Below are 24424 nucleotides of genomic sequence, written 5' to 3'. Positions count from 1 at the left end.
CCCATAATATGGTCGCCTTAGTTAAAAGCAGTGACACAGGAATGTGCTTTTTGAACAGAGAAGCAACATGTTGGTGCTTGACATGTTGGGCCATGATCAATAGATGCTTAACTCAGTTCAGGTAGGACTCAGACATGCAAGTCCTAAGGATGGATTCAAACTGACCCTATGCCAGTGCTCTAAAAATGGATTGGGTGCCTAAAGCCACTAAAATTCTACCATTGGGACTGCAAGGATCTCTAGGTAGCAACAATTAGGTGTGCACACCTTCAAAAAAGTGGCCTGGAGCATACGTTTTGCTTTCCCTCGAGCTCTGAATTGATTCAGATTGGCTCCTTGAGGTGCCCAAGCTTTACTTAATGCCTGAGGGAGTGCCATGCTGTCAATCAGACAGACCACACAAAATACACCTGGCATGGTGTTTAGTAGTGGTACTCACCCTCTGCCCCATCAATACATTTACACAGAATGTAGGAGAACTGGGTTCTAGACCTTCCCTACACTAATGAGATTTAACCCCAGATTGTGATCATCTAGGGTATATATGGTGCCCTAACTACTAGGGTATCAAGTAGACTAGGTGAGAGCTCTTTGCTCCATCCCCAACGTGCACATGCGCCTTTTGAAACAGGTTCACTGGGCAGAAAAGAGTGCAAAAATCATGGAGCCAGGATGAGAACAAGTTAAAGAGAAGCATGAGCGTAGACCAGTGATCATGGCACTTCCCTAGGAAGAGGGAGGACTAGGTGCCTGTTTCCCAGTACTTTAGGCTTTTTACATTTGACAAGCATTGATTAAAGATCAGAAATAAGCTTGACAGTGGAAACCAGAACCCAAGACTCCCCTCTGCAGAGGAGGGGCCTAGCTACCATACTACAGATTCAGACTCCATTTGCTTGTTTTCTTTCTCCCCATGTTCAGATTCAGACTCCATTTGCTTGTTTTCTTTCTCCCCATGTTTTCTTTCTCTTACATTTGCAAGAGGCCACTTTTGTCCAGTGGCCCAGCTTTAACAGAAGGGCTGGAGAGTGCATTTGATCAGGAAGTGGGAGATCTGGGTTCAAAATCCCTCAGAGATGGGGAGGAGGATAGAAGCCATAAATCATCCCTTATCTTGGGCAAATGCTTAAACCAGTAGCCAATTGGATATGGGTTGGTGCTGCTCTCATAAGTGTTACTAGATGTGTAGAATCACAAAAGAGGAATGTATAATGGAAAGCTTGAAACATTACTGCTTCCATTCAATTGGCCACCTCCTAAACACTGAGCTTTGTGAATTGACCTTTGGTGGTACGTTACTAATTCCCGTTCTCTGTATAAAGCACCTAGACGCACAAACTTGAACCATGCTTAGGCATTTCTGAAGTCTCTTTCTTGGCTGGATGGAAATGCTTGATGTCTAACAACTGGGTCATTTTAATCTCCCTCTGGAAGCAGGAGTGTAGAAGTTAGCCATTGCCCTACCCAAATCAAGTGTGTACTGAAATCGTTTGAATCTTGCCTGTGGAGAAAAGGGACATTGGGAAGGTGATGCACAGGACAGTATCTTTTTCACTGTATTTGGCCCTAACTAATGACATTGATTCTTTAGGGGGAAGTCGGCCACACCTACCTTCTATTACACATATTTAAGGGGATGCTGAATCGCCACATACTCTGTCTGATATAACATATATAAAATACTTGTACTTTGTAGTTCTGTGTTGTGCTATGTGTTGCATAGTGTTGTGTTATAAACTGCATCCATATGTGTTTGCCTAATGTAAATGGTATGAATATATGTATTTTTATTTTCAAAATAAATTACACCAAATATTTAATATTATGAAATTATGCCAGTTCCATAACATTTAAAACATATTTTCCGTGTTGACACATCGTTTATTCTGACGGAATATTTTCAAGCAACACTAGAAGTCTTGTGGGAGTTGACTGCTGGGAATATCTGGGAATTATGCTGCCTTGGGATGGCCTAATTAAGTGTAATGAGTTAAATAGCACTGGATTTTCTTTTCTTTTTTTTTAAATGCATTTTTGTATGCAAGTGATGCTTCTCTGGCTGTGGTATAATTTCTGGCTGCAGTTTACTCTAATGGAAATGAGAGTGGAATCTGGCCCTGCATACTATTGTAGATCATAGAATCATAAAATAAACTCTTTAGGGTTGGAAGGGACCTAAAGAGTTGTCTAGTGCAACCCCCAGCTCAAGATAGGATTGTTCCTGACTAAACCATCTCAGTCAAGTGTCTGTCTAAGTCTGCTTGTTTTTAAAAACATCCAGGGATGGAACTGTTTCAGCATAGCTTTCTGCTAATCATTTCATAATCACTTGCATGATTTCTAGATTGCTGTAGTGGGTTTTACTCATTGAGCATGACCTCTTTTTGATTGGCCATAGCCTGATTTACAAAAGCAAATGACCTCCTCATCTGAGTTTAACAGCAGAGGTTGGTTGGCTGTGTACCCTGTGGGCTTGAATGTAGCATACAGCTACACAAGCTATCCTTAAATCAGTTGCCCTGGCTACCAGAAGCAGTCCAGAGGAAGCAGGCAGATGCAGAGCTCCAAGATGCTCTAGCTAGACTCTTTAAGGTAGCCAAGCTAACTCATTTAAAGCTAGGTTGGGTATTTCTACCATATGTTGCATTCTGCAGCAAGGAGGTATCCTTCGATTTCCCTTGGCTGCACTAGAAATTTCTAAAGTGTGTGGGTTTTCTGTGTCTCAGTCAGTAGGTTGCATATATATAAAAATATTCCCAGTTTGGTCCTTCATCTGTATTATATTTATAATTATTTACTTAAAATTCTGCTAGAAATACTTTCTAAGTCTAAACTAAATTGAATCTTTTTGACATTTTTTTAGGCAGACAAGGTTCTTTAGGTACATATGATATCTTTTATTAAATCAACTAAATAGTTGCAGAATTGTTCTTTCAAGCTTTCAGGTTCAAATCATCTTTTTACATGTTTGCATCTCTTCTTATGCAGTTCATTGTCTGAGGCTTTTTCTGGTGTGAGTCATACACCTTATGAAGCTTTGATAGTGCGTTCTTGGTTTCGATGCATTTTACAAATGTTCATTGATCAACCAAGTGGTGCCTTGGCCAGGACAGATGGTGAACAAACAGTTGGTAAGCATTCACATTCCCCAATGTTTGCAATAATGATTCTATATGACAAAAATGGTGTGTTTTTTTCAGCTAATTGAAAAATGTATTTTTGTTTGTATTCTTTTTCTATTACCTAATTACAAAATGTTTTTCTTTATGTTGCTTGTGCTATTTCTTGATGCTTTGACTTCCTTGTATGTGACAAATGTATCATAAAGATAAAAGAGCTCGTTTCCTTGGAAGCAACGAACAGAAACTTACTGCCAAGGACAAGCTATGTTTCCCCCCCCGTGAAGAAACTGCTATGAACAAATAAAAATCTGAAGTAAATAGCCAAAAATCACGCTGTGAACTCCCTAAAAATCCAATTATGAATCCTTCTTTCCTCTAGATAGGGTGTTTTGCTTTTCTTGGCTACTTCACTGCTGATATGTGCTCGTTTCTTATATAGAAGACTGCACTTCTAATTTTATGTAAGATACATCTTTTAACGCTATTCTTCATACACATTTTCACATTCCTGGGAAAGGTCATCAGTAAAATGAAGGGTTTGGGTTACCTCTAGTATGTTTTATTCTTATCCAGTAGTGGGTATACTTAGTAAATACCCTTTGTCTCGTAAGAAAATTTCAGTTGTGGAATCCTTATTCGCAGAGACTTTTGAGTCATACTTCATGATTTTGTGAATAGATCCACTGCACAGTGGACAAAGCTTAATATCAAAGTATGTTACATTCTCAGCTGTTTTCTTTATCATAATCAGGGAAAGTTTATATGGAGCAGCTGACTGAAATGACAAGGTTGGTTTTTAAACTCTCTGAAGTAGAAAATGTCTTCTCAAAGGCTCATATTGATGAATCAGTCTTCAGGCAAGACCCTAAGAATGCACTTGTCCAATTCATTAAGGTACTGTACTTCTTACACACAACTCCTATAGACCCACTACAGATTAAAAAGATTTTCTTCTTGGCTATGGTTTTAAAGAGTCATTTTGCCAAAACTTCACAGATAAACGAAGGGAAACAACAAAGTCTGATCTAATTCACTGTCTTTCTTTCCAACACCTCTTTTTTCAGGCTGTTGGTAAAACTTATGGTAGCCTTCAGACTCTACCTGAGAAATCTGCCATGGTAACAAAGGCTCTAGAGTACTTAGGTGACGTAATAACATACGTAAAGCCTTATTTAAAGAAAAAAGGACCTGCTGAAGGGCTGCAACTCATTTACTGGATCATGGGTAATTATCTTGTTATGGTTAATTTTCTCACGTCTTAATTCAGGAGCACAGGAAACAGGGAAGAGTTATACAGAATGTTCCCACCCTCTTGGTTCAACTTTTTTGTGTTGTTTTTTTAATGTAATCTGTGTTATTGTTATTGTTTTAAAAAGAGATAATTATCAGAAAGGTACTAAAAAGAAATTTCTAATATGCTGCTACTGACATTCCTGGCCTTTTGTTTTGATGCCCTTTAAAACCTAATGATATTTTCTCTCAACAAAAAAGTTATTCTGATTTTTTTTTTTTTAGTCATGATGCAAATGCAGCAAAGTTGAGCATGAGATTTTAATACCTTTGCCTGGGAAGTATTTAGTTAAACCAAACAAGAGAAAATAGTGGTTAACAGGGCTTGTTTTCTTTTTAGTCTGCAGGCATCTTTGGTAATGATATGGTAATAGGCAAGTCTGGGTTGCAAATTAAGAAAAAATAGGCATTTTAGGGGGCTGTTTCTCATAATTCCATAGGCGCAGTTTTTTAAAGGTTACATTCTAGTACCCCAGGGGTGGGCAGTTATTTGGGTCCATGGGCCACATAGGGAGTTTTGGTGAGCTGTCGTGAGCCAGGTCCGCACCCACCACCCCTGCCCCTCCCCTCACCCAACAGCTCACCAGAACTTTCTAAGCGGCCCATCGCATCTGGGATTGCAGGGCAGTGACAGCGCAGGGCCTGTTTCTCACATTCCCCTACCCACAGAATTGCCACCCATTGCAGGGGCGGCAGGGGAAGCAGCGTGGCCACGTGGGCGAGCTCCCCAGGGTAATTGTCTCTGATATGTCCTCCATAGGAGGTCTGTATTGAGCAGATTCTTTTTGGTATTGGGTGGTGGAACTGGAGCGTGCTCCATCCACTCCATGCATCGGCCTGGTATTGCAGTGCTTCCAGGACCGGTGCGAAAAAACAGGGGGAAAAAAAAAAAAAAAAAGGCTTGCAGACAGTGGATTATGGCTTTGTTCTGCACTTGGCCAGGATGGAGCGATGGGTGGGCAGGGAGCGGTATCTGAGAATGGGATGGGCAGTTGGGGCCAGAGCTGGAATCATGGGGGGCCCCAGCCCTGTGCTGTCACTGCCTTGTGATCCCAGTCCTGGCCCTGCCCTCCCTTCCGCCCCACTGTTGCTCACTGCCTGCCCACAGCCCCATCCCATGTGACCAGCCACATGCCCTGCCCATGTGGATCTTGCCCCCAGCTGTGGGTGCAGGGTGGACTTGCTGGGGTGCCTAAGAAGTGGGGCCAGGTCCAGCAGCAACATCCAGAAGTGAGTCTGGTTGTCACGCCATCCCAGCCCTGCTGCATGTCTGGGAGTGGCAGGACTGGCCACGTGCGCCGTGGCCTGGGCTGCCTCTTGAGCCTGGGCTGGACCAAGGGACCCACCACTGGCCGGACAAAATCTCTTGGCAGGCTGGATCTGGTCCATGGGCTGTATTTTGCCCACCACTGTAGTACCCTCATATAGAACAGTCTTTCATTCCTCTAAAACCACTGGGACTATTGGAAGAGTGAAGGGCTGTTTATTATGGGAAAGTGAGTTAGAGTCTGACCTTATACCTTAACTTAGTGATAGACCAAGAAGGTTATGTGTGCACGTGTCTTAGTAATGGAGAATTCAGTGAAGATCCCAAACTTTAAACAATAGGCTTTAATTAGAATGAAATAAGCAAAACTAAAAATTGGCCATTGCATCTGAATTCACAGAGCTAGTGATTTTTAAAACCATTTCTCTTCTGACTGCCAGTTTGCTGAATGCTTATATCTATTAGCCAAATAACCTGTGTTAGGTACCCAAATGCCAACACCTTTTTTTAAAGCTAGCAAAGTAACTATGAAGACAATTTTTTCCTTTCTTTTTGTCCCATAGGAAATGGTAATTTATCAGAATCTGGAATTGTACCACTGGTATAAGAAATTGTCCTTTCTGTTTATTAAAAAGTAGAAAAATGTGAGTTTTGCTTTTGTTCTGGCAGTTAAACTAATCGCAGTTATTTCTTTACCTGCTGTGAGCTTGTAAAACTGCACTCACACAGTAAGGTGCTTAACAGAGAAGTCTGAAAGCCTCTCATGGGTGGGCTTTGTATACATGTCTGACTGTAGTACCCTTATGCCACCAGATAAATAATGTCAGTGACAATGGATAGAACATTGTGGATTGGAATGAGCATCCTCCTTCCAGGTGTTTTTATATGGCAGGTAAAAGAAGATGGGGAGCTAGATAGCATTATTAAAATATTGCTAAGCAATCATTTTGTATCTTTTTGATTGATCATTGTGTTTTCTTTCAATTTATAAGATTAATGTTGTTGTTCATTGTCTTTACAGACAGTAACGGGTTGATTTTTAGACTTTAATAACCTTTTTAGGAGCCTGTCTTTAATCTCTTTCACTAGTCGATCTTAAACATATTTCCTTGGATACTCCTGGACTTCTTGACCTAGCAAACCTTTTCAGTTGGATATAAATTCAAATTGGGCTTAGTTCATAAGAACTACTTTTGTATGGCAAATACCTTGTTTAATTAGACTGATTATATTATTTGTGCTTTGTTTAATAATAAAATTCCTTTAGCATACAATGAGATTCTCAAAAAATATTGGAGCTTTCTTATAAAAAGAATGTTTCTGGAAGTCAGGGTATTTGTAAGTTTACACCTTCTACAAGAGATGCAAGCATGTGTCCCAGCAAAGAGGTGTGGGAGCAGTGTGGGCCCGAGGGAATTCCTGACACCCCATCCCTTGACACCAGGATCTGCACTGACATGTGCTTCTGTATCTCATGCAAATTGGTGTGGGATCCAGTACAAGTCAGTGTGGAGGCATGGCACTGCATGGGTTCTGACATGGAATTACAGGGTACCAGGGATCCAGAGCAGGTCCTGGTAGGGAGACACAGGGCAGCGATGGGTGCGGGGAATCCTCCAGTTAGAGGAAACAGTGCCTATTATTCCATATGGGCAATGAGTCATTTCGCTCAATGAAGCAGATCATCTGTGGCAGGATGTGTCCTGCCACAGTTCATCCACTTAATTTGGTAACATATGTTTTTACCATCAGATAAACTTTTGAATGCAGAGAGTTTTTCATCAGGTTTGAGGAAAGAAACAGTCCACAAAAACAAGGTAGAGAGCTGTGAAAGTTCAAATGCAAAGCAGTTCTCATGAACTGAACCTGATTTGAATCTATATCCAACTGAAAAGCTTTGCTAGGTCAAGAAGTCCAGGAGTATCCAAGGAAATTTCACAGCCCTCCACATTGGTTTTAAACAGTTGGTCGAATAAAAGATATCACCTAGATAATCCTTGCCTCTTGCATAAATCCTGGACCATCACAGCTACAGATCATTTCAACACTACCTCACCATTTCCCCTCTGATGTGCAACTCACTAGGAGAGATTAGAAAAATAATGTCACAGGAATCTGGCAATCAGAACACAAAGGTATTGAAAATGGATGAGAAGTGCTCAAAGATTCTCAAATTGCACACCATGGAGCATGAGAGGTCTGGTTATGTGGACCTGAATTCTGCTTCTTGTTTTCAGTTGGTAAATTTCAATTTGAAAATGAGTTAAAATATATTTAGTACTTTCCTAATATTGCTTTTTCAGGGTAAGCAATTGCTTTTATAGCCACAGGGCTGTCAGGCAACTGTGAATGGAAGGTGAAAACAAATTCTGTTTATGTGATTCACGTAGAAAAAATTTGCGCGCCTGTGTTGTATCGTGGCAGAGGTGAATATTGTGTGAGGACAAACATGCCAATTACATGGTTAAATGTTCCACAAGTCAACTGCTTTTACTTCTGGGGTGTGATACAGTGGCTCCTACTTACAGTTGAGCCATACTTTGTGTACTTCACTATAATTGAAATTACAGTTTGTATATTTTTAATGCATTTGGACAATTAGGGACCTTAATTTTGCAGTACTGTAAATGTATATTCAGATTCTCTATTCAGGTTCTATTGTACATGAAAGTGGACAACCAGGTTGCTATGGTTACCTTTGGGTAAAATAACTTAGATATTGCTTATTTATGTGTGTGCATGTGTCTTTTCTAGTTTTAATTTATTTGGTTGGGTTTTTTTTGCTTCTTGCCCAATAGGATGCCTTGTAAAGTCCTGGGCACTGATGCTCGCTACTTCTAAAGCACAACCACTCCTGTTCCGCATCATAGACTGCCTGCTATTGCCACATGCTGTTTTTCAGCAAGACAAAGGGCTTCCTACAGATATGCTGTCTGCCATTCAGGAGAGTCTTCCTCTTTATCTTAAGGTAAATATCTGAACTCTATTATCAGCAGACAAACTTCTGGAATGCAAATGTGTAGCAAGGGTAATTTTTTTTTCCTTTTCAAAACTAGATTGAATCTCACTTAAATCAAGCAGAAGTAGTATTATTCTTGTTGTGCAGGGGAGAGGGAAGAAAGCCACCTTGTTGGTTCACTATTCATTGGATGTGTATGGCAGCAATAAAAGCTGCTTGCCAGTATATCCTAGTCCAGTGATTCTCAGGGTGATGCAGCACCCAGAGGTGCTGCGAGATCCTTTGAACAGTGCCACAAGGTGTGATAAAATTAGCAGAAAGGGGCAGGCTCAAGCTTGTCCTTGCCTGGCCAATTCTGTGTTCTGGCACCAGTGCACATGTGCACTGTCCAGCCCCTCTGCAAATGGTAAGCACTGTAATATAATTTAGTTTTCATAGAATCATAGAAGTAGGATTGGAAGGGACCTTGTAGATCTTCAAGTCCGACCCCCCGCCTGGGCGGGAGAAAAGACTGGACTCAAATGAGTCCAGCCAGCTAGTCATCAAGCCTCTTCTTAAAGATCCCCAGGGTAGGAGCCAGCACCACTTCCCTAGGAAGTTGGTTCCAGCTCCTCGCTGCCCTAACTGTGAAGTAGTTCTTGCGGATGTCTAATCTAAATCTACTCTCCTCTAATAATTTGTGTCCATTGTTCCTTGTCATGCCAGGGGGTGCTAGGGGAAACAGTGTCTCCCCTAAACCCTTCTGGTCCCCCCTCGTGAGTTTATAGATAGTCACCAGGTTTTGAAATTGGGTGCCACTTAATTCACATAGATTATATAGAGGGTGCCTCAAGTCCGTTAAGGGGGTGCCTTGGGTGCAGAGAGGTTCAAAACCATTGTCCCAGCCTGATCACTGTGGTTTAGTAAAAGTGATGTTAACACTGCCCACTGATGTGAGAGACTTTTGAAACAGTAGATCATACAAGCACAATTGATAACAGAATGTTCATATTGGAAAGCAAGCAAATGTATTTTAAAATATTCCTTCCCCCAGATTATTAAATATAAGCTATTTAAAAATGAGCAGGTTTTAAATTTCCTCATGGTTTGTTTTTTTTAATGTGCGTTTACTTTCTGCACTATTTCCAGCCTATCATAGTAGTTTGACAGTCTGTTAATTATTCTGCATTTTCTCTGTATTTGTCTCCTTCCTGATGCTTGGTCACACTTAAAATGCTGTAAAAGTTACTGATTCTGGGAGAGGCCTGAATTGACAGGGAGAGGGCTGGAGAGAGAGATCTATTTTAAAAATAACCAGTACATAATTTCTTGAGAAATTGTTTTCTGGATTTCCTGAAAATCTGCAGTTTGAGCATACATTTGTTTCTGTGCTTAAACACAACCAAATATAAGGCATGGTAACTTTGTAAATGTCCCACAGATTTATTCTGTGTTTTAAAAATTATCTTATGAATGATGACATGTCACAGTAAAGTAATATGGTTATATATTGATGTAGTAGTCTAAGGCATAATTTGTTGTTAGTCTTCAGGAATTTCAGAAGTTCTCTATACTTGGCCATCTGGAAGAAGACAGGATAGGAGTGAAACCAACTTGTTCAGAAAGGCATATAGCATGCTTTGTCAGGTTCTCCAAGAACTTGTATCTTCCTGAATGAGTTAGTCTCTAAGGTGCAGCTTTGCCTGCATTCTGCCTGACTCTAGACTAACATGGCTAAATTTACTTCTCTTGGACCATCTGGAAACTGAATTCTTATAGAATGTTCCTGCCAGCTTGCTAAATGCTATTCCACCAAGAAAGTATTACCCTGCTTCTCTCATAACCTGTGCTTACAGGGTATAGTTGTAAAGTCATTTTTTTCTATAGAGTTTTAGGTGGCTACTGACTCCCTAGTTTCTCTGCCTGTCAGTCTGCTCAATTCTGATCAGGCTTCTATGTTTGGATCTATCTGTTGGATCCACATGCTTTTGAATACAGCTGGGTATCTGTTGTTTTGGGGAAGATTTTTGGCAAATAGTTTACTTGTCAAAAATGCAGGGGGACCAGAATTCTTTGATTCTGGACACAGGTTCTTTTGAAAAAACACTGAAAATGATTTAGAAAAGTTAAAAGCTTTTTGTTTCCACGTTATTGTTTTTGGTTATTTCAAAATGACTTTTAATTTAGTAAACTGCCACTGTTTAATATTTTTTAAGCGTTAAAAAGTAATCGAGTCTTTTGTTCTACTCAAGAAAATGTAATTTTGGACCAAGTCAAAATGGTGGATATTTTTTTTTGTTTGCCCAGCAAACTAAATAAATCAGTGCGTCTCTTTGTACAGCCCTAGTCTGCAGTTCCTTGAGTTTAGTGACAGTGCCTGGAGCCAGCCCAGTCTCCCAAGCTCACTCTGTGGTTGCAAACTTCCTTTGGTATCACCTCTTTGGAAATGGGATCATTGAGTTAATTTGTCCTTTGGTGACCAGGACTTAGGGTACTAGCCAGAGATTGGCAGCCTGTGGCCTACAGCTTCAGTAGCATTCAGAAATGTGGGCATCGGCCATGGGTACTCTCCCTGTGCCACTTGGGGGAGAAGTGCTGGCTGCAGGCGGGTTCTAGCACCTGACTCCTTACCTGAAGTGGGTCATTTCAGCCCACAGCTGGAAAAGGTTGCTTTACCGTGGCCCTAAGTCTTCCCTGTTGCTAAACGAAACCTTGCTCTTAAGCTCTGTGCCCTAGTGGTATTCTGATTTACATCTTGATGCTTTGGGGACCACATGCCAATTGAAGCTGGAAACTTTTAGAGTCTGTTCAAAATCACTTTGTAAACACATGTGTTTTACTCATAAGACTTAGACTTTCAGGACCATACATCAATTTCTCAGTATCCAAACTAATCCTAGAGCCTTTGGGTTTTTGTCAATCCATTCAAGGGTCCCAGAGCCCTTCTTTCCTCCAGCCTTCTCTTCCTGGTTATAGATTCTTTTCCTTGATTCCTACATCCAGCTTGCCTCATTTTGGATTCCCTCTGCTTAAAAAGGCATGAGTGCATGCAGGACCTCTTAGTACCTTAAGTTTTTAAAAGCTTATCTTAACCTGGCCTCTCAGTTCCTCTTCTGTACATTTTTTTCCAATGCTTTATTGGAGCAGCAAGTCTGTAGTCTAAAATAGCGGAGACTAATGGCTTGGTTCTGCTCTGGAAGGGACCTCAAGTCTGGAACTTGTTAATGTACCTTATATTTGCGGAGATTTTATACCCTTCAGGGCTTATTGCAAAGCAACTCTTTTTGTCGTCTCCTCCCCGCTCATGTACACCTTTGGCTTTATGTATGTGGATTAATTTAAGGACCATGGTATGGCTCTGCATGTTATGCTGTCAAGTATGTACTTCTATTGGCATTTCATTATAATCATATATTGTCTACCTTTTCTAAAGGACCTGCGGCATTGTTGATACATTTTAAAGAAATCAAACAAACGTAAGGTATTTCTAGGGTGTGCATTGCAAATAACTTTCCAAAGGAATTAAATCAGCGCAGTGAGACTGACCAGGATGTTTTGTTTCTTCATTTTTCTTAGATTCTTTAATTTTATTTTACCTTCTGCATAAAAATAAATGTGAATTACAGGACTGTATTTATTTATTTCATGTGTAATTCATTCATTCTCCACTGCATCCAAGGGCCATTATAGGTTTCCTGAGGGCTCCCAAATGGATTCAGCCTTGGCAAGCTTACTTAGGGCTTGGCATCACTCTTTAGTTTTTAACTGGTATTTTTTCTTATCCTAAGACATGCTGTATAGGGAGGTTGTTTCCCTCCTTCCCTCTGCCAGGGTGCAGTCTGCCTTGGGGACAGTTGATTCTCTAGGGAATCCTCCAGGAAAGAATGTAATATAATTTAATTATTTTTGTATATGGTGTTATGAACATGTCCTACAACAGGTGGTGCATGTATGTGGAATGAACATGTATAAAAAGGAAGGGGATATAGCATCTTCTGGTGGATTTGTAAGTATTTTTTTCAATCAAACTGCTGAAATGGAGGTGCTCAGCATGCACGGATCATGGTGACTTTAATGGAGTTGAGCAGGCTCAGCATTTCTCAGGGGTCAGGCCTTAAAAGCTCTCCTGATACCTCATCTATAGTGTATAGTCAGATATTTGAACAAGTTTATTAATACATTTTGTGAATTATAGTATGTATTTAATAGGAATTGCACGACATAAATTGGTGAACAGCAGATTTATTCCTTCAGCAGAACTGGTATTATAACTCATCATTAGGTAGCTTGGCATTTCTGCAGTGAATAGTTCCAGTAATCCATACTAATAGTCCCTATTTTTCCACAGGTGATTTACAGATAGATGGATGAATCAGAAGCAACAAGGATCCCCTGCCACAAAGGGTCCCTGCTGCTCACGCACACAAGAATCAATTGCCACTTTGTTTAAGTGAGGAGCAGATTCTGGCATGCACCTCTGTTTGGGAGACCTTAATTTCTTTCTTTAGGATGTCCGAAAAGCATAGTATAAGTACAGAAAATAAGCTGGCCTTTACTTATACTCTCTGTAATGTCTGTCTGCTACAAACAGAAGGCCCTGTGAGCCTAAATTGAATTTGGTCAGATCCACAGGCCAAAACTCCATCAGCTGCAGTATAGTAATGGGGATAATTCTTCTCCATGCAAAAGGATAAGCTCCCTGCTACCTACTGACAGGATTCATAGGAACCCATGGCAGCCAAGTCAACACGGCTTTTCTGGAGGCCAAAATCTCTCTTGCCATTTCTTCAGCTGGCTCTTTAGCCCCCTTGGAAATCTTTCACCCTCTAAACCCTATAAAGATAAGAAATACTCTTGTTCACTCAAAAGAAAGTGCCTAGTATTGCAGAGCTCTTTACCCCAAGGAATTCTTCCTTATTTCCCAGAAGGTTTGAAGAAGCAGTGGAAACTTACTGTACCTCTTCCAATATTCCTCTACCTCAACCTCAGGGTCTGTAATCTGGAATGCAGAGTGTTCAGGGGTTTTGTCTTGACAGTGTTTTCCAAGTGCTCTACAATTGAAAAGAAGTGATTTTTACCTGATCCTCACAAAGAAGTAGTTATTTTTATTGTTATTTATGATCTAGAACCGTGTTTCTCAACTGGAGAGCTGCAAAATCCTTTAAACGTGACATACAATATTAGTACTGTAAGGTATACAAGTGCTCACATGATTCACAAGATAAACCCAGAGATTTCAGACTGGAATCTATATTGCCAAAATATTCTGACTTCCGGTGGTCTTTTTGAGTTGTTTGCAACTGAAAAATTCTCTGTTGTTCTTATATGGTCAAAAATTGATTGAAAGCTAAGAGCTGGCATTTTCTGAAGGGAGCTTTGAGGTTGAGAACCACCAATCTAGGAAAAGTTAAATGACTGGGAAAACCCTGATGGATAAACTTTGTTAGACAAAAATATATCATTCTCTTCCTAAAAAGAAAAACACCTGGAGCTCCTATTAACTGTAAATATAAGTTGATCTATAAAATCTTATGTGCCCTTTGAAGAGGGAGGTTCTTTGACCCATCAAGCATAAAAATCAGTGTCCTGAGAGAATTATTTTTTTTTTTAAATTCAAGAACATGTTTGCACAGTTTTAAATGCTACAGCTCCTTTTTACATATCGAGATGGTTTTATTTTCTCATGATATAAAGAAATGTTAATAGTGGTTAATAGGTTAATCGTAACCTAAATCCTGACCATCTAGGTGATGCCACTTTGTACTTGGTCACTACATTTTTAGGCATGAGCATTTGTTGCCAAACTTAAGAGCAACAAAAACTTCTGATCCTAACAGTATAGGCAGATTTTCTGGTAATGTCCTAGATACGGTCATGAAACTTGTTTTTTTTTTTTATTATTATTTAAATCTGTTTCTTAGAGACAAAAAAATTCCTGGGATCAGTCCAGCTCTCATCAAAACTTGAACATTTTCTGTGAGAGATCATACCAAATTTGTCTCATTAATCTTCTGAAGTGAATAATCTCCTTCCTCAGCCTGTGGTCCTCCCCTTTAAATCATGAGAGGGCCATGCAGTGTTCTCAAGTGTTCAGGTTGTAGTGGGAGCTGTCTTTCACTAAGAAGGAATATACATTTTGCCAGAAGAGGCAATCCACTGATAGAACCGGAGTTTCTTAAGACCTGGGTTGTGGTTCAGAAACTATGGCTTTCATCACAGAGATTTATTATAAATCCTCAAAAGAAGCTTCAAGAAATATCTGAAGTCTAGTCCAGTAGGAACCATGCTTCAGTATTCAGAGATGTTTTGTGAAGTTTACATCAGAAGTACTTAAACGATTTCCAGGATATCCATCTTCAGGCACATCCATATGTGAGACAGCTCTTTAACCTCCTTAGTTCTTAAATTCCCTAGTTCTCACTCGTTCTTTACAGGGGAACCAAATTTTTAACTCTCCAAAAAATAAACTTTTAATCCCAGAAAAGTTCAAGCCTTCCTCTCAGCTTGTGAGCCCAACATGTTTTTTCTCTTGAAGGTCATTCCACTTCTAGGTCATGTATAGACAGTTGTATACAGAAGTCTCTTTGGATGGGCTCTTATGAACTTAGCTGTCCATAATGCACATGCTGAATTTACAGAGCAAAAGCCCAGAGAGACAGAAGAATCTCTTGTAGCTGTAAACCAGAATAAAGTAGTTCATCTAGAACTTCTGCATTTCACACTATAACTTCTAGATGTATCTGTTTGAATATCTGTGATTTATTTTCTGCAATAACTGGTGGTGGGTAAAGAATGGACTCATGTTGCGGGGAGGAAGATAGGAACAATAGGAAAAGAATGGCTTAGTATACAAATCTGGACCATACTAGTATGGATTTCTGAAGCTGCTCACTAATCACATAGTATTTTCCCCTTTAACTCTTAAAGTGTTTCTTTAGTGATGAATATGCCTCTCCATTTAGTTTTTTTCTGCATTAGTTTTATCTATCTTATCAAGGTGTGAATTCTAAGGAATTTTTATACTAAGGAGATTTGTGTGCATGCTGTACTGTGACCCCTTGTGACGTGGGATGGCTTTATTCCTGACTCATTCTTCTTCCTGTCAGTCACCAGTGAAGAGAGGTCAGTCACCAGTGAAGAAGGTCCTTTAAATATGGACCTTCTCACACACAAACTTCTTGTATGTGTTGGAGAAAATATCCTTTTTTCCATGGTTATAGCATTAATATGCTGGTTTTGCTACAAATATCGCCAAGATCACTTACTAAATAAGTATTGCCTGCTTAATTTATTCTTTGTAATTTTTTCCTGCATTTCATTCTTTGCTTCAGCTTCCCCCAGGGTAAGTAGCACTATTTTAATTTTCACTATAAACAGGTAGAGAAAAAGAGCTCAAAATAATTGGGGCTTAACTTGAATTGAAAAGGTTAGGGTATGGCCCTCTAGGTCTCACCATTCCAAATGTTCTTTTTTGTGTATCATTAATAGGAAGAATAACACTTTTCAAACATAAATATCAGTGTGTTTTACAGCTCAGTGAGATTCACTGGTTTTCTTAGTGCCACAGTTAAGTGCTGTGAATGTAGCAATAATTCACCTGTGGCATGTAGGCAATAGAAACTATTCCTAGTAGCAGGTACAACACGAAAGATTTTTATTCAGTTTATTTAATTTTTCTTTTTGAATTTGTTTTCCTAGGGTTTGTCTTTGATATGTTGTCAGTCCCAAACTCAGGGGGCCTACTTAAACCAACAACTAGGGAGCATTATTCAACAATATTTTGGACGTTTTCTCCCCCCTTCACCAGCACCCTCAGGCATTGGACAGCACCCCATGCTGCTAGCACTGTCTCATTCCACTAACACCCCACAGACCTTGCATCTGCGGAAGACCACTGCACATATCATAAAGTAAGACTTGGGGAAGGAGAGTCATCGTACTGGTTAAAATTTAATTGCTCCACAAATGGTTTATGGCATGGCTGGTATTATTAAGATTTCTGTTTACATTCCATAAAGATTTTAGTTTGGAACTAGTTTAGCTTCATGTGATGTATAGGCACATAATAAGAGGTGAACTATTTCAGTAAAGAGATTTCAATCTAAATGAACATGGTGGGTCATCTTGGGGGGTCGGGGAGTTAAGGGCAAGGAGAATAAGAATAAGAATAAAGGGAATACCACTTGGTTTGATGAGTAATTTGTAGATAAGTAAACAGAACACATGTATGTTAGTGAGATTTCCATTTTAGTGAAATTTGCCAGAAAAGAACTGTGAAATATGTTAAAATATTATTTAATTTCAGTTTTCAAATTCTTGCACTGCCTGACTTGTGAACGTTTGACATCACAACCTTAATGATGTTCTCTTAACGTAGGTGTTCATATATATGAAATATAATGCTGACCACAGGGAGAAGGCTCTAAAGGAAAAACAGCAGTTGGCAATGTAGAGATGGAGCAGCACACAGCAATATGACAGAGGACTGGGGAACATATCTTAGAATCATAACAGTCAGTGAAGTGACACATTGTCTAATTGTTAGAAGCAGTCACTGAGGGCCACATTTAAACATCCATATAATTTACTAATCATTTTGCCATTGACCTCCAAGAAAGATAATTCTCTTGCTCTGGGGAGATTTAGCCATGTCATCAGAATTCACCTAGTCCAGGATAGAGAAACATTTCTATGATAAGGAAACAGATGCCCATGGAAGAAATAAAGCTGCTTAGGCTGTATGTATAAAGATTTTTATGCGAGACTGTCAGATTAATTGGGAGATACAGTTAACCACTGAGAAGTATAGGAAGACGGGAATATCACCTGAAGAGTCTGCAATATGAAATGCAGACTGAACACATTGGGAAGTACAGTAGAACCTGACTCATTTGTATCTGGGTGGTTCACAACCTGGGTGGTGTAGCAAGTCCCCAAGTGAAGGATGAGTGATTCCACTGCTTGCCACAAATTTTACTTCAAAGGGTGCTGGTCCTCCACTCAGCGGGACCACAGCAGCAGTTCTGTGCAGCTGACTGGAGAAACAGCACTCTTCAAAATAAAGGGCACAGCAGAGAAGTGGAGCACCACAGTGGCCCAGCACAGCTGACTATATCAGAACCCCACATCTTTGTGGGGAGGCAAAGTACCTAACCCTGTGAAGTATCTGCACTCACTGTATGAAGGTGAAAGTATAGATATGCCTGTGCTCAGGTTCATCACTTAGTGTTGATCAGTATTTCTCTAGCTTTTCTTTTTCTTTATTGTTAGGTATCTGGAACATTGTTTTGCATGTTCTGATGAATAAATACTGATGAATACCTGTTTTTATTCTTCAGTAGAATCGCTCCTTATTTCAAATGAAAAATGATTCAAATTCTTGCCTCCTATTGATGAAAACATACAATTCAAGTCATTAAGTTAGAATACTCAAAATGTGCTTGTTAAAATCTGTTACTGTCCCAGAGTGTCAGATTGCCTTTTATCCTTGTGGCATACTTCAGCCTACATTGTGTTCTGACTGACCAAAGGCAGAGCTTGTTGTTAAAGAGGAATTAACAGCAACTAGATTAATAGTACTTCAAACCAAAATTACAGGGGAGTAGGTAAAATTCTTAGAATTCTAGTCAATCAGAGTGTATAAAATACATCTTTTATTCAATTGTTTTATCATCAAATATATTAAAAGCCTATATTCAGGATCTGGTCATTCAGGGTTCCTTGCAGTACTATTTGTTTTAGGAGCACAAGCTATTGGAAGGGGGTTATGGCATGGCGAATGAAGAGAAGAATCTTGCCATCAGAATAAATACAAAAGGTTATGTAAAGAATATCTGCGTCTGCAGATAAACACGAGGGTTACTTTGCATACAAGTACATGTGCTTATATGCAGTGATTGTGTTTTGGATCTGCACTTGTTTGTGGGTTCAGCATTTGTGGTCATGTCTGAATATTTGACCATAGCTATAATAGCTGCTATTTCTGAGTTTCCACAACAATAGAAGAGTAGAAAAGCATCACTCTGTGTTCTGATAAATTAAGAGTAATTTTTAAGATGAAAAGAAATTGAAACCATATTTCTATCCTCCTTAGAGATAGAAGTCCACTTACTAGCCCTCCTGGTGAACTATAGCAATATTAGAGAAAGATGCTTAATGAAAAATTAAGTTATAGACTAAGCATTATTTCCTTTCAGTGAAAACTACCTGCAGTTCAAAGGTAATGCTCCACCTCCCCGTCTGGCCTCAGTTCTGGCTTTCATTCTTGAAGTATTCCTAAGAACCAAGAACACTGAAGTATGTGACATCGACTTGCTGCTCCCTGCTGTGTTGAAATGCTTAGTATTTGTTAATGAACCACAAGGTGAGTGACTTAATTAACTTTGAATGTAAACATGTTATAATTTTTGCCTACTAAACATGTTTCATCTAAGTGGTTAGGTTTGTTAGTCACAGCTACTGGATGAAACACATTGGCAGAAACTTGCATTGCTGTTGGCCATTCTTGATCTGATCTGTCTTCAAGATATCAGACCTTGGGAACTTGGGAATTCTCCAGAGACATTGTGTTTGGCTTCTCTACTTTAGTGACATTCTTTGTCCAGTGAAAGGCTCCACATTGCCAGGCTCCTGAAGAGCCCTTCCAGTCTTCATCTTATTCTTTTATCTTTCACCCTCACTGAGGCCAAAGGGTGGTTTGCTCTGGCTTTGAGACTGTGGAGGTCTGAAGAGCTCTGCCATGTGTTCATCCCCAGATTTTTGTATTTCATTAAACATGGCATAAAGTGGGACATTGCTTTCTGAAGAAGTTACTGAGAATATTTTTTTAATGTTAACACAGAACTGTTCTAGGCTTGCTTGTGCCTGCAGTCTTCTTTTAGATGACTAATACAAACAAAGAACTCAATTAACCCCACGCTTGTGCAAGTTAGTGTATGGGGGAGAATGTGACTTCCACTTCTGTGCCAGTGGCAGCATTTCACAAGGTGGGGATTCACCTTTGCCTTCTCCCGGGGATTTTGTTTAGTGAAGTAATTTTTAATTGTGGTCTGTAGCAGTTTCAAGGACAGAGTATGCACAAGGGATGCACTTGCATTGACACATTCCCAGTTAAAGCATCTTCCTACAGCTAAAACCAGCTAACTGAACTAATCAGCTGAAGCAGGAATGGTGCATTATCTGTACTCCCGTAACTGCCTGTTTGGCTGTCTGTCTGCCAAGGCAGAGGTTCTGTACCTGGGGGTCTGCAGAAACCAGCATAAATCCCAGGGTTAAATGCAGTTCTAAATTTATAAAAGACTGTGCATAAAGAGTTATTCCACATAAATTGTCATAGAAGGAACTGAATATATTTAGTTCTTTAAAAAGAAGAGGAGGAAGAAAGAGTAGATAGAAAAGTATTATTGAAAGGATGAGGCAGTTCATATTTATACCTCAGTGCAGTATGTAATCCCCAGAATGTTTTTCTTTCATTCAAAGTAAAAATGGATTAAAGAATAGACCAAACCCAAACTTAAATATACAGGTCTATTTTCTTCGCGTACCTAGATTTAAAAGGGAAGTTACTTAAAATCCATGGATTTTTAAGTGTAATGGTAGGGAGATAAGAATTTCTTTGAATGTATCTGTGCTTCACTGTACTTTATAGCGAAGCAATCACCAGTACAGTTGTTTTACTTAAACAAAGTATTTTACATGATTTTTTTTTTTTTAATTAAAAGAGAGTAATCATTATAGGAGCTATTCTCCAGATGGTCAGTTCAAGAGCTCTTGAGGTTTTTTTTTTCTCTTACAGTTAAAAAATTATCTACAGAGATTCTGCAGTTCACGGTAGAAGGCTGCCAAGTGAGGTCAGGAGGAGAGCCTGCCACCCAGCTGACTTCAGTGTTTAGGTAACCAGAAAATATGCCAACTGGCAATGTAATCAGTGCAAAGTGTTTGATAGCAAACAGGGTTTTATTTTTGTAATAACTAATTATCCCTTACATAATGCTTTGTCCTTATTTATAGTATTTAAATTATTGCATTCTTGGCACTGGTTTAAAACGCTGGTTAGCCAAAAAATGACAGGGAAAAAAAGTACAAAAACAAATGTGTATATTTTCTTGTAGATTAGGGCTTTTCTTTGAAGGATAAGCAGCTGAGAGGTGCTTTGCATTCTTAATGGAGAACTCCCCAGAAGATGGTGAAGCATGTCAGATACTAAGCAGGCTAGTGCATATGCCGAATTTCAAGCATGCATACCTAAATTCAAATCCATATCCAAGTGTGTTTGCTTTTATATTTTTAACATTGAAATTCCCAATTTGCAATATGCAAATATTTCTTAATGAAAATTACTTACACTCTTCTCTAAATTCTTTTGGATCTATTCCCCCCCAATATAGAACAAGCAAACACTACATGTGTCCTAGATCTAAAGACATTTTACAGATGTAAGTGTTGACCCTGTGCTGTGCATGGAACAGATGCACAAAGCCCAATTGTAATCAGTGGGCCTCTGTCAGCTCCCACATGGTATGCCCTGACATTCCTCAGTGTGGCCAGTTAGGGAACATTTCATCTCTGATTTAGCATAATCTGCTTCCAATTCAGATTCTGCCTGCAGCTTTAAATGCTCAAGAAACTCATGTAGTTTGGATATATTTGCAGTCAGTTGTGGGCCCAAGTTAAGACAATGGCGATGTTTTATAAGAAAATTTTTATTTCTGCGCTCCTGACTCTGTGGGACTTGTCTGTTATACATTTAAGCCCACACCTGCAGGCTCCTGCATGCAAGCAGATTCCTATTACAGGGCAGAGTGCAATGAAAGAGGCAGCCCATGTGAAGCAGCTTGGAGATTCTGAGGGTATAAAGTTTCACTGGTAAAAGTTTGTGCACGAGTCTTTAGTGTTAGGCTTTGTGTCCTATGAAAACTGTGCAGTCAAATTGCTGCCTCTGATTTGATTCTTTTGAGAATTGTCTTTTTGCATGCTTTCTGCAGCTAGTTTTGAATTTGCACTAAATGCCCCCGTTTCTCCTTCAGGCAGTTTATTCAAGACTACACCACAATATATGATCATCAGGTTTTCAGCATCCTAGAAACTGTGGCTATTTTGGATCAAATGCTAGTTATCAGCCTGATTCCCACAATCACTCAGTCTCTGAAGGATTCAGAGCATAAACAAGGGCTTGGCAGAAACACTACACAGAGGTATGATTTGTATTTATTATCATTGCTTATTGTCTGCAAACAATAGAGGTTTATCTCTTGATAGAAGGCAACTTTACACTTTAGCAGATTTCATGTAAGAGGTGTAGGTATGCTCAACTACCTTCTATTCAACATTTAGCAAAATAAAAAGCAAATGCTTTGTAACTGTGAAATACTTCCTCAGATATTTTGGTATCAGGATTGCATGTGTGCACACATGTAGGTACTTTATGAAGAGCCTAGGTGCCTATAACAGCATTAATTATCATATATTTCTTGCAGTTACACTTCAGAGCTCCAATCTTGGACCAAGTTTGGATTAGACTATGTGCTGTACAAACAACAAATAAAAATTTAGTCCCCACTCCAAAGAGATTACAGTCTATGCCTGTGTTCAATTAGGTTGTGCTGTAAGTCTGTATTTTCAGGGCATTTTTAAAAATTACATAGTAAAATTATATAGTAGATATCTAATCTAGGAGGAAACTCTTGGCAAAATTTAAATAGATTGATTCATTTTAAGAATTTTTAAGCACAGTTTGAACAAAAATCATGCTTGGACCATGTTAAAAAAAAAAACCAAAACAACAAGATGATTGTTGATCCTTTAACTTTATGTTGTTAGTCATTTCTGTTTTTAAAAGTCTATACTGACTTTTACATAATATAATTATAAGACATCAAATTAAAATTGAAGCTATATCAAAACATAATCTCTCAGAACCAAAAGTTCATTGGTATGTAATATATCTCAGGGGAGCATAAGAGAAATAAAGGTCAAGAAATTAGCCTTCTTCAGTAAGCAGAGGAATATCAAATGTATCTTAAGGAAGATGCTTACTTATTTACAGGACTACAAACTGGAGAGGGCTCTTGTACATAAATGTGTAACTCATTTTACTATGAAAAGTCAAGATCCACTAGTCTTAAGCTTTGATAAAGATTGCAACTGAGATATTTTTATGCACAACTAAGGATGTGGACACATGATCCATTTGCTGCATAGTGAAATGACATTACTATATCGTGCACATAGAATGGATACTTGATACACAAGGCTACTGTATAGTGTGGCCCCAATCATTTAAGATGGCTGTGAGAGGGTGGGAAGCCATTTAAATTGTACAAATGGCACTAGCCAGTTCAGTATTAAAGACACTACTTTAAACTGATTTAAGTGTGCCTGCTAATTTGTACAGGAATGGGAAACTTTCAACTTTGCACACCTCATTGATGTACCTACAGTGTTATTCAGAGCCAGCCCTCAGCCTTTCTTCAGGTGTTTGCACCTCATTAAACCTGGTTAGGTTGTTACTCGCTGCATACACCCTTGGAAATGACAAGACCTACTCAGTTTTGGAGCTGCTAATAACACTTCAGGGACATCAGTGAAGATGGGCTAGAAAAATGATCTGACACACATGCTGGCAGGTTAATCCTTCTTACTGCCAAATGAGCCAGCTGTATGCAGCTTGTACTGTAAATCCCTTGTATCCAGTATAGTTATCCTTCAAAAATATGTGGTAACCTTACTGTGCAGGGATACTGCTAGGTGGATCAAGTTGTGTGTTTCCTCCTTCAGTGAATTTTATCCTGGTCATTTCCTCAGTGCTAACCAATTCCCCTTTCACCTACTGGCTATATCAGGGGTAGACAATCCCCAGCACAGATGCTGGAGCATGGCACTTGAAGGCATTTTGCTTGGCATGTGCACCTTGGGGCAGTTGTCAAGGAAAGGGCATTCTGCCCAAAAACATTGCCAACCTCTGGGCTATGGTCTGTAATAATGCTTACCGTGAGTGGCAAACTTAGGACAGTTGGTTATGGGCCTGCTTCTCCTCATTGCTTTGCAGAAAACGTACTCACAATTTGGGGTAAATTGTTCCGTAGTACAGGCAACTGCTGCTTAGAGCTCTTAATTGGTTCCTGAAAAACTGAGCGTTAAGCAAAACGAGCGTTAAGCGAAACCGAAAGTATTTGACGACCCAAGATGGTGACCGCAATTGTTGTTAATGGCCCAAGATGGCTTTATAACAAAACTCACTGAGTGCTAGGTGAAATAGGGTATCAATTTAAACTGAGCGTTATAGTGAAATAGTGCTAAGCGAAACAGTGTTAAGTGGGGGTTGCCTGTAATCGTACCATGTGTGCACCCCTAAGAATACCCTAATGCAGGGGTTTTCAACCTTTTTGGCCAGATGTGGGGGGCGGCACACAGCCATGCGGAGCGTTGGCAGCTATCACATGCAAGCTGCCCCCACCCTCCACGTCCGACTGGGTGGGTGACACCTATGCAGCAGAATGGGATGGTGCATGGTGGTGCTCCATCCCCGCCCACCCGTGCATACCCCCTCGGGCCTTCTCAAGTACCCCCCAGAGGTACACGTACCCCCGGTTGACAACCCCTGCCCTAATGGATCAATAATACTTTTCTATAAAAAGCTATGTGTTCCTTTCATTCCTTTGATGCACATCCAAGAGGGCACTCCACAAAACCCCTGCCTAACTGCTTAGGCATCTGGACAGTTGTAAGCACCCAAGATGTCTCCTGTAAAGTTGTGTAGGCACTGGAAGATCTGCAGCAGTACATGTCCAAAGCATCTCAGTGCCCACC

General features: G+C 39.7%; 1 protein-coding gene and 1 pseudogene across 1 annotated transcript in view; both read left to right on the top strand.

Moving 5' to 3' along the window:
* The window catches only part of MMS22L (MMS22 like, DNA repair protein), a 156648-nt gene that overhangs the window by 122997 nt on the left and 9227 nt on the right, over nucleotides 1-24424 (top strand). The window contains exons 17-24 of the mRNA XM_090037124.1: nucleotides 2989-3131; nucleotides 3874-4016; nucleotides 4187-4346; nucleotides 8478-8647; nucleotides 16316-16527; nucleotides 18814-18980; nucleotides 20412-20508; nucleotides 21643-21810. Of these exons, the coding sequence (XP_089893250.1) occupies nucleotides 2989-3131; nucleotides 3874-4016; nucleotides 4187-4346; nucleotides 8478-8647; nucleotides 16316-16527; nucleotides 18814-18980; nucleotides 20412-20508; nucleotides 21643-21810 (1260 nt within the window). The remainder of the gene's footprint in view (nucleotides 1-2988; nucleotides 3132-3873; nucleotides 4017-4186; nucleotides 4347-8477; nucleotides 8648-16315; nucleotides 16528-18813; nucleotides 18981-20411; nucleotides 20509-21642; nucleotides 21811-24424) is intronic.
* LOC149872950 (U2 spliceosomal RNA) lies at nucleotides 5195-5279 on the top strand (annotated as a pseudogene).

This window comes from Crocodylus siamensis, chromosome 1 (genome assembly GCF_052110815.1).
Source record: "Crocodylus siamensis isolate JL-2025a chromosome 1, ASM5211081v1, whole genome shotgun sequence".
NCBI classification, from domain to species: Eukaryota; Metazoa; Chordata; order Crocodylia; family Crocodylidae; genus Crocodylus; species Crocodylus siamensis.
The sequence above is the reverse complement of the archived record's forward strand: the minus strand, read 5'-3'. Positions and strand labels throughout refer to the sequence as shown.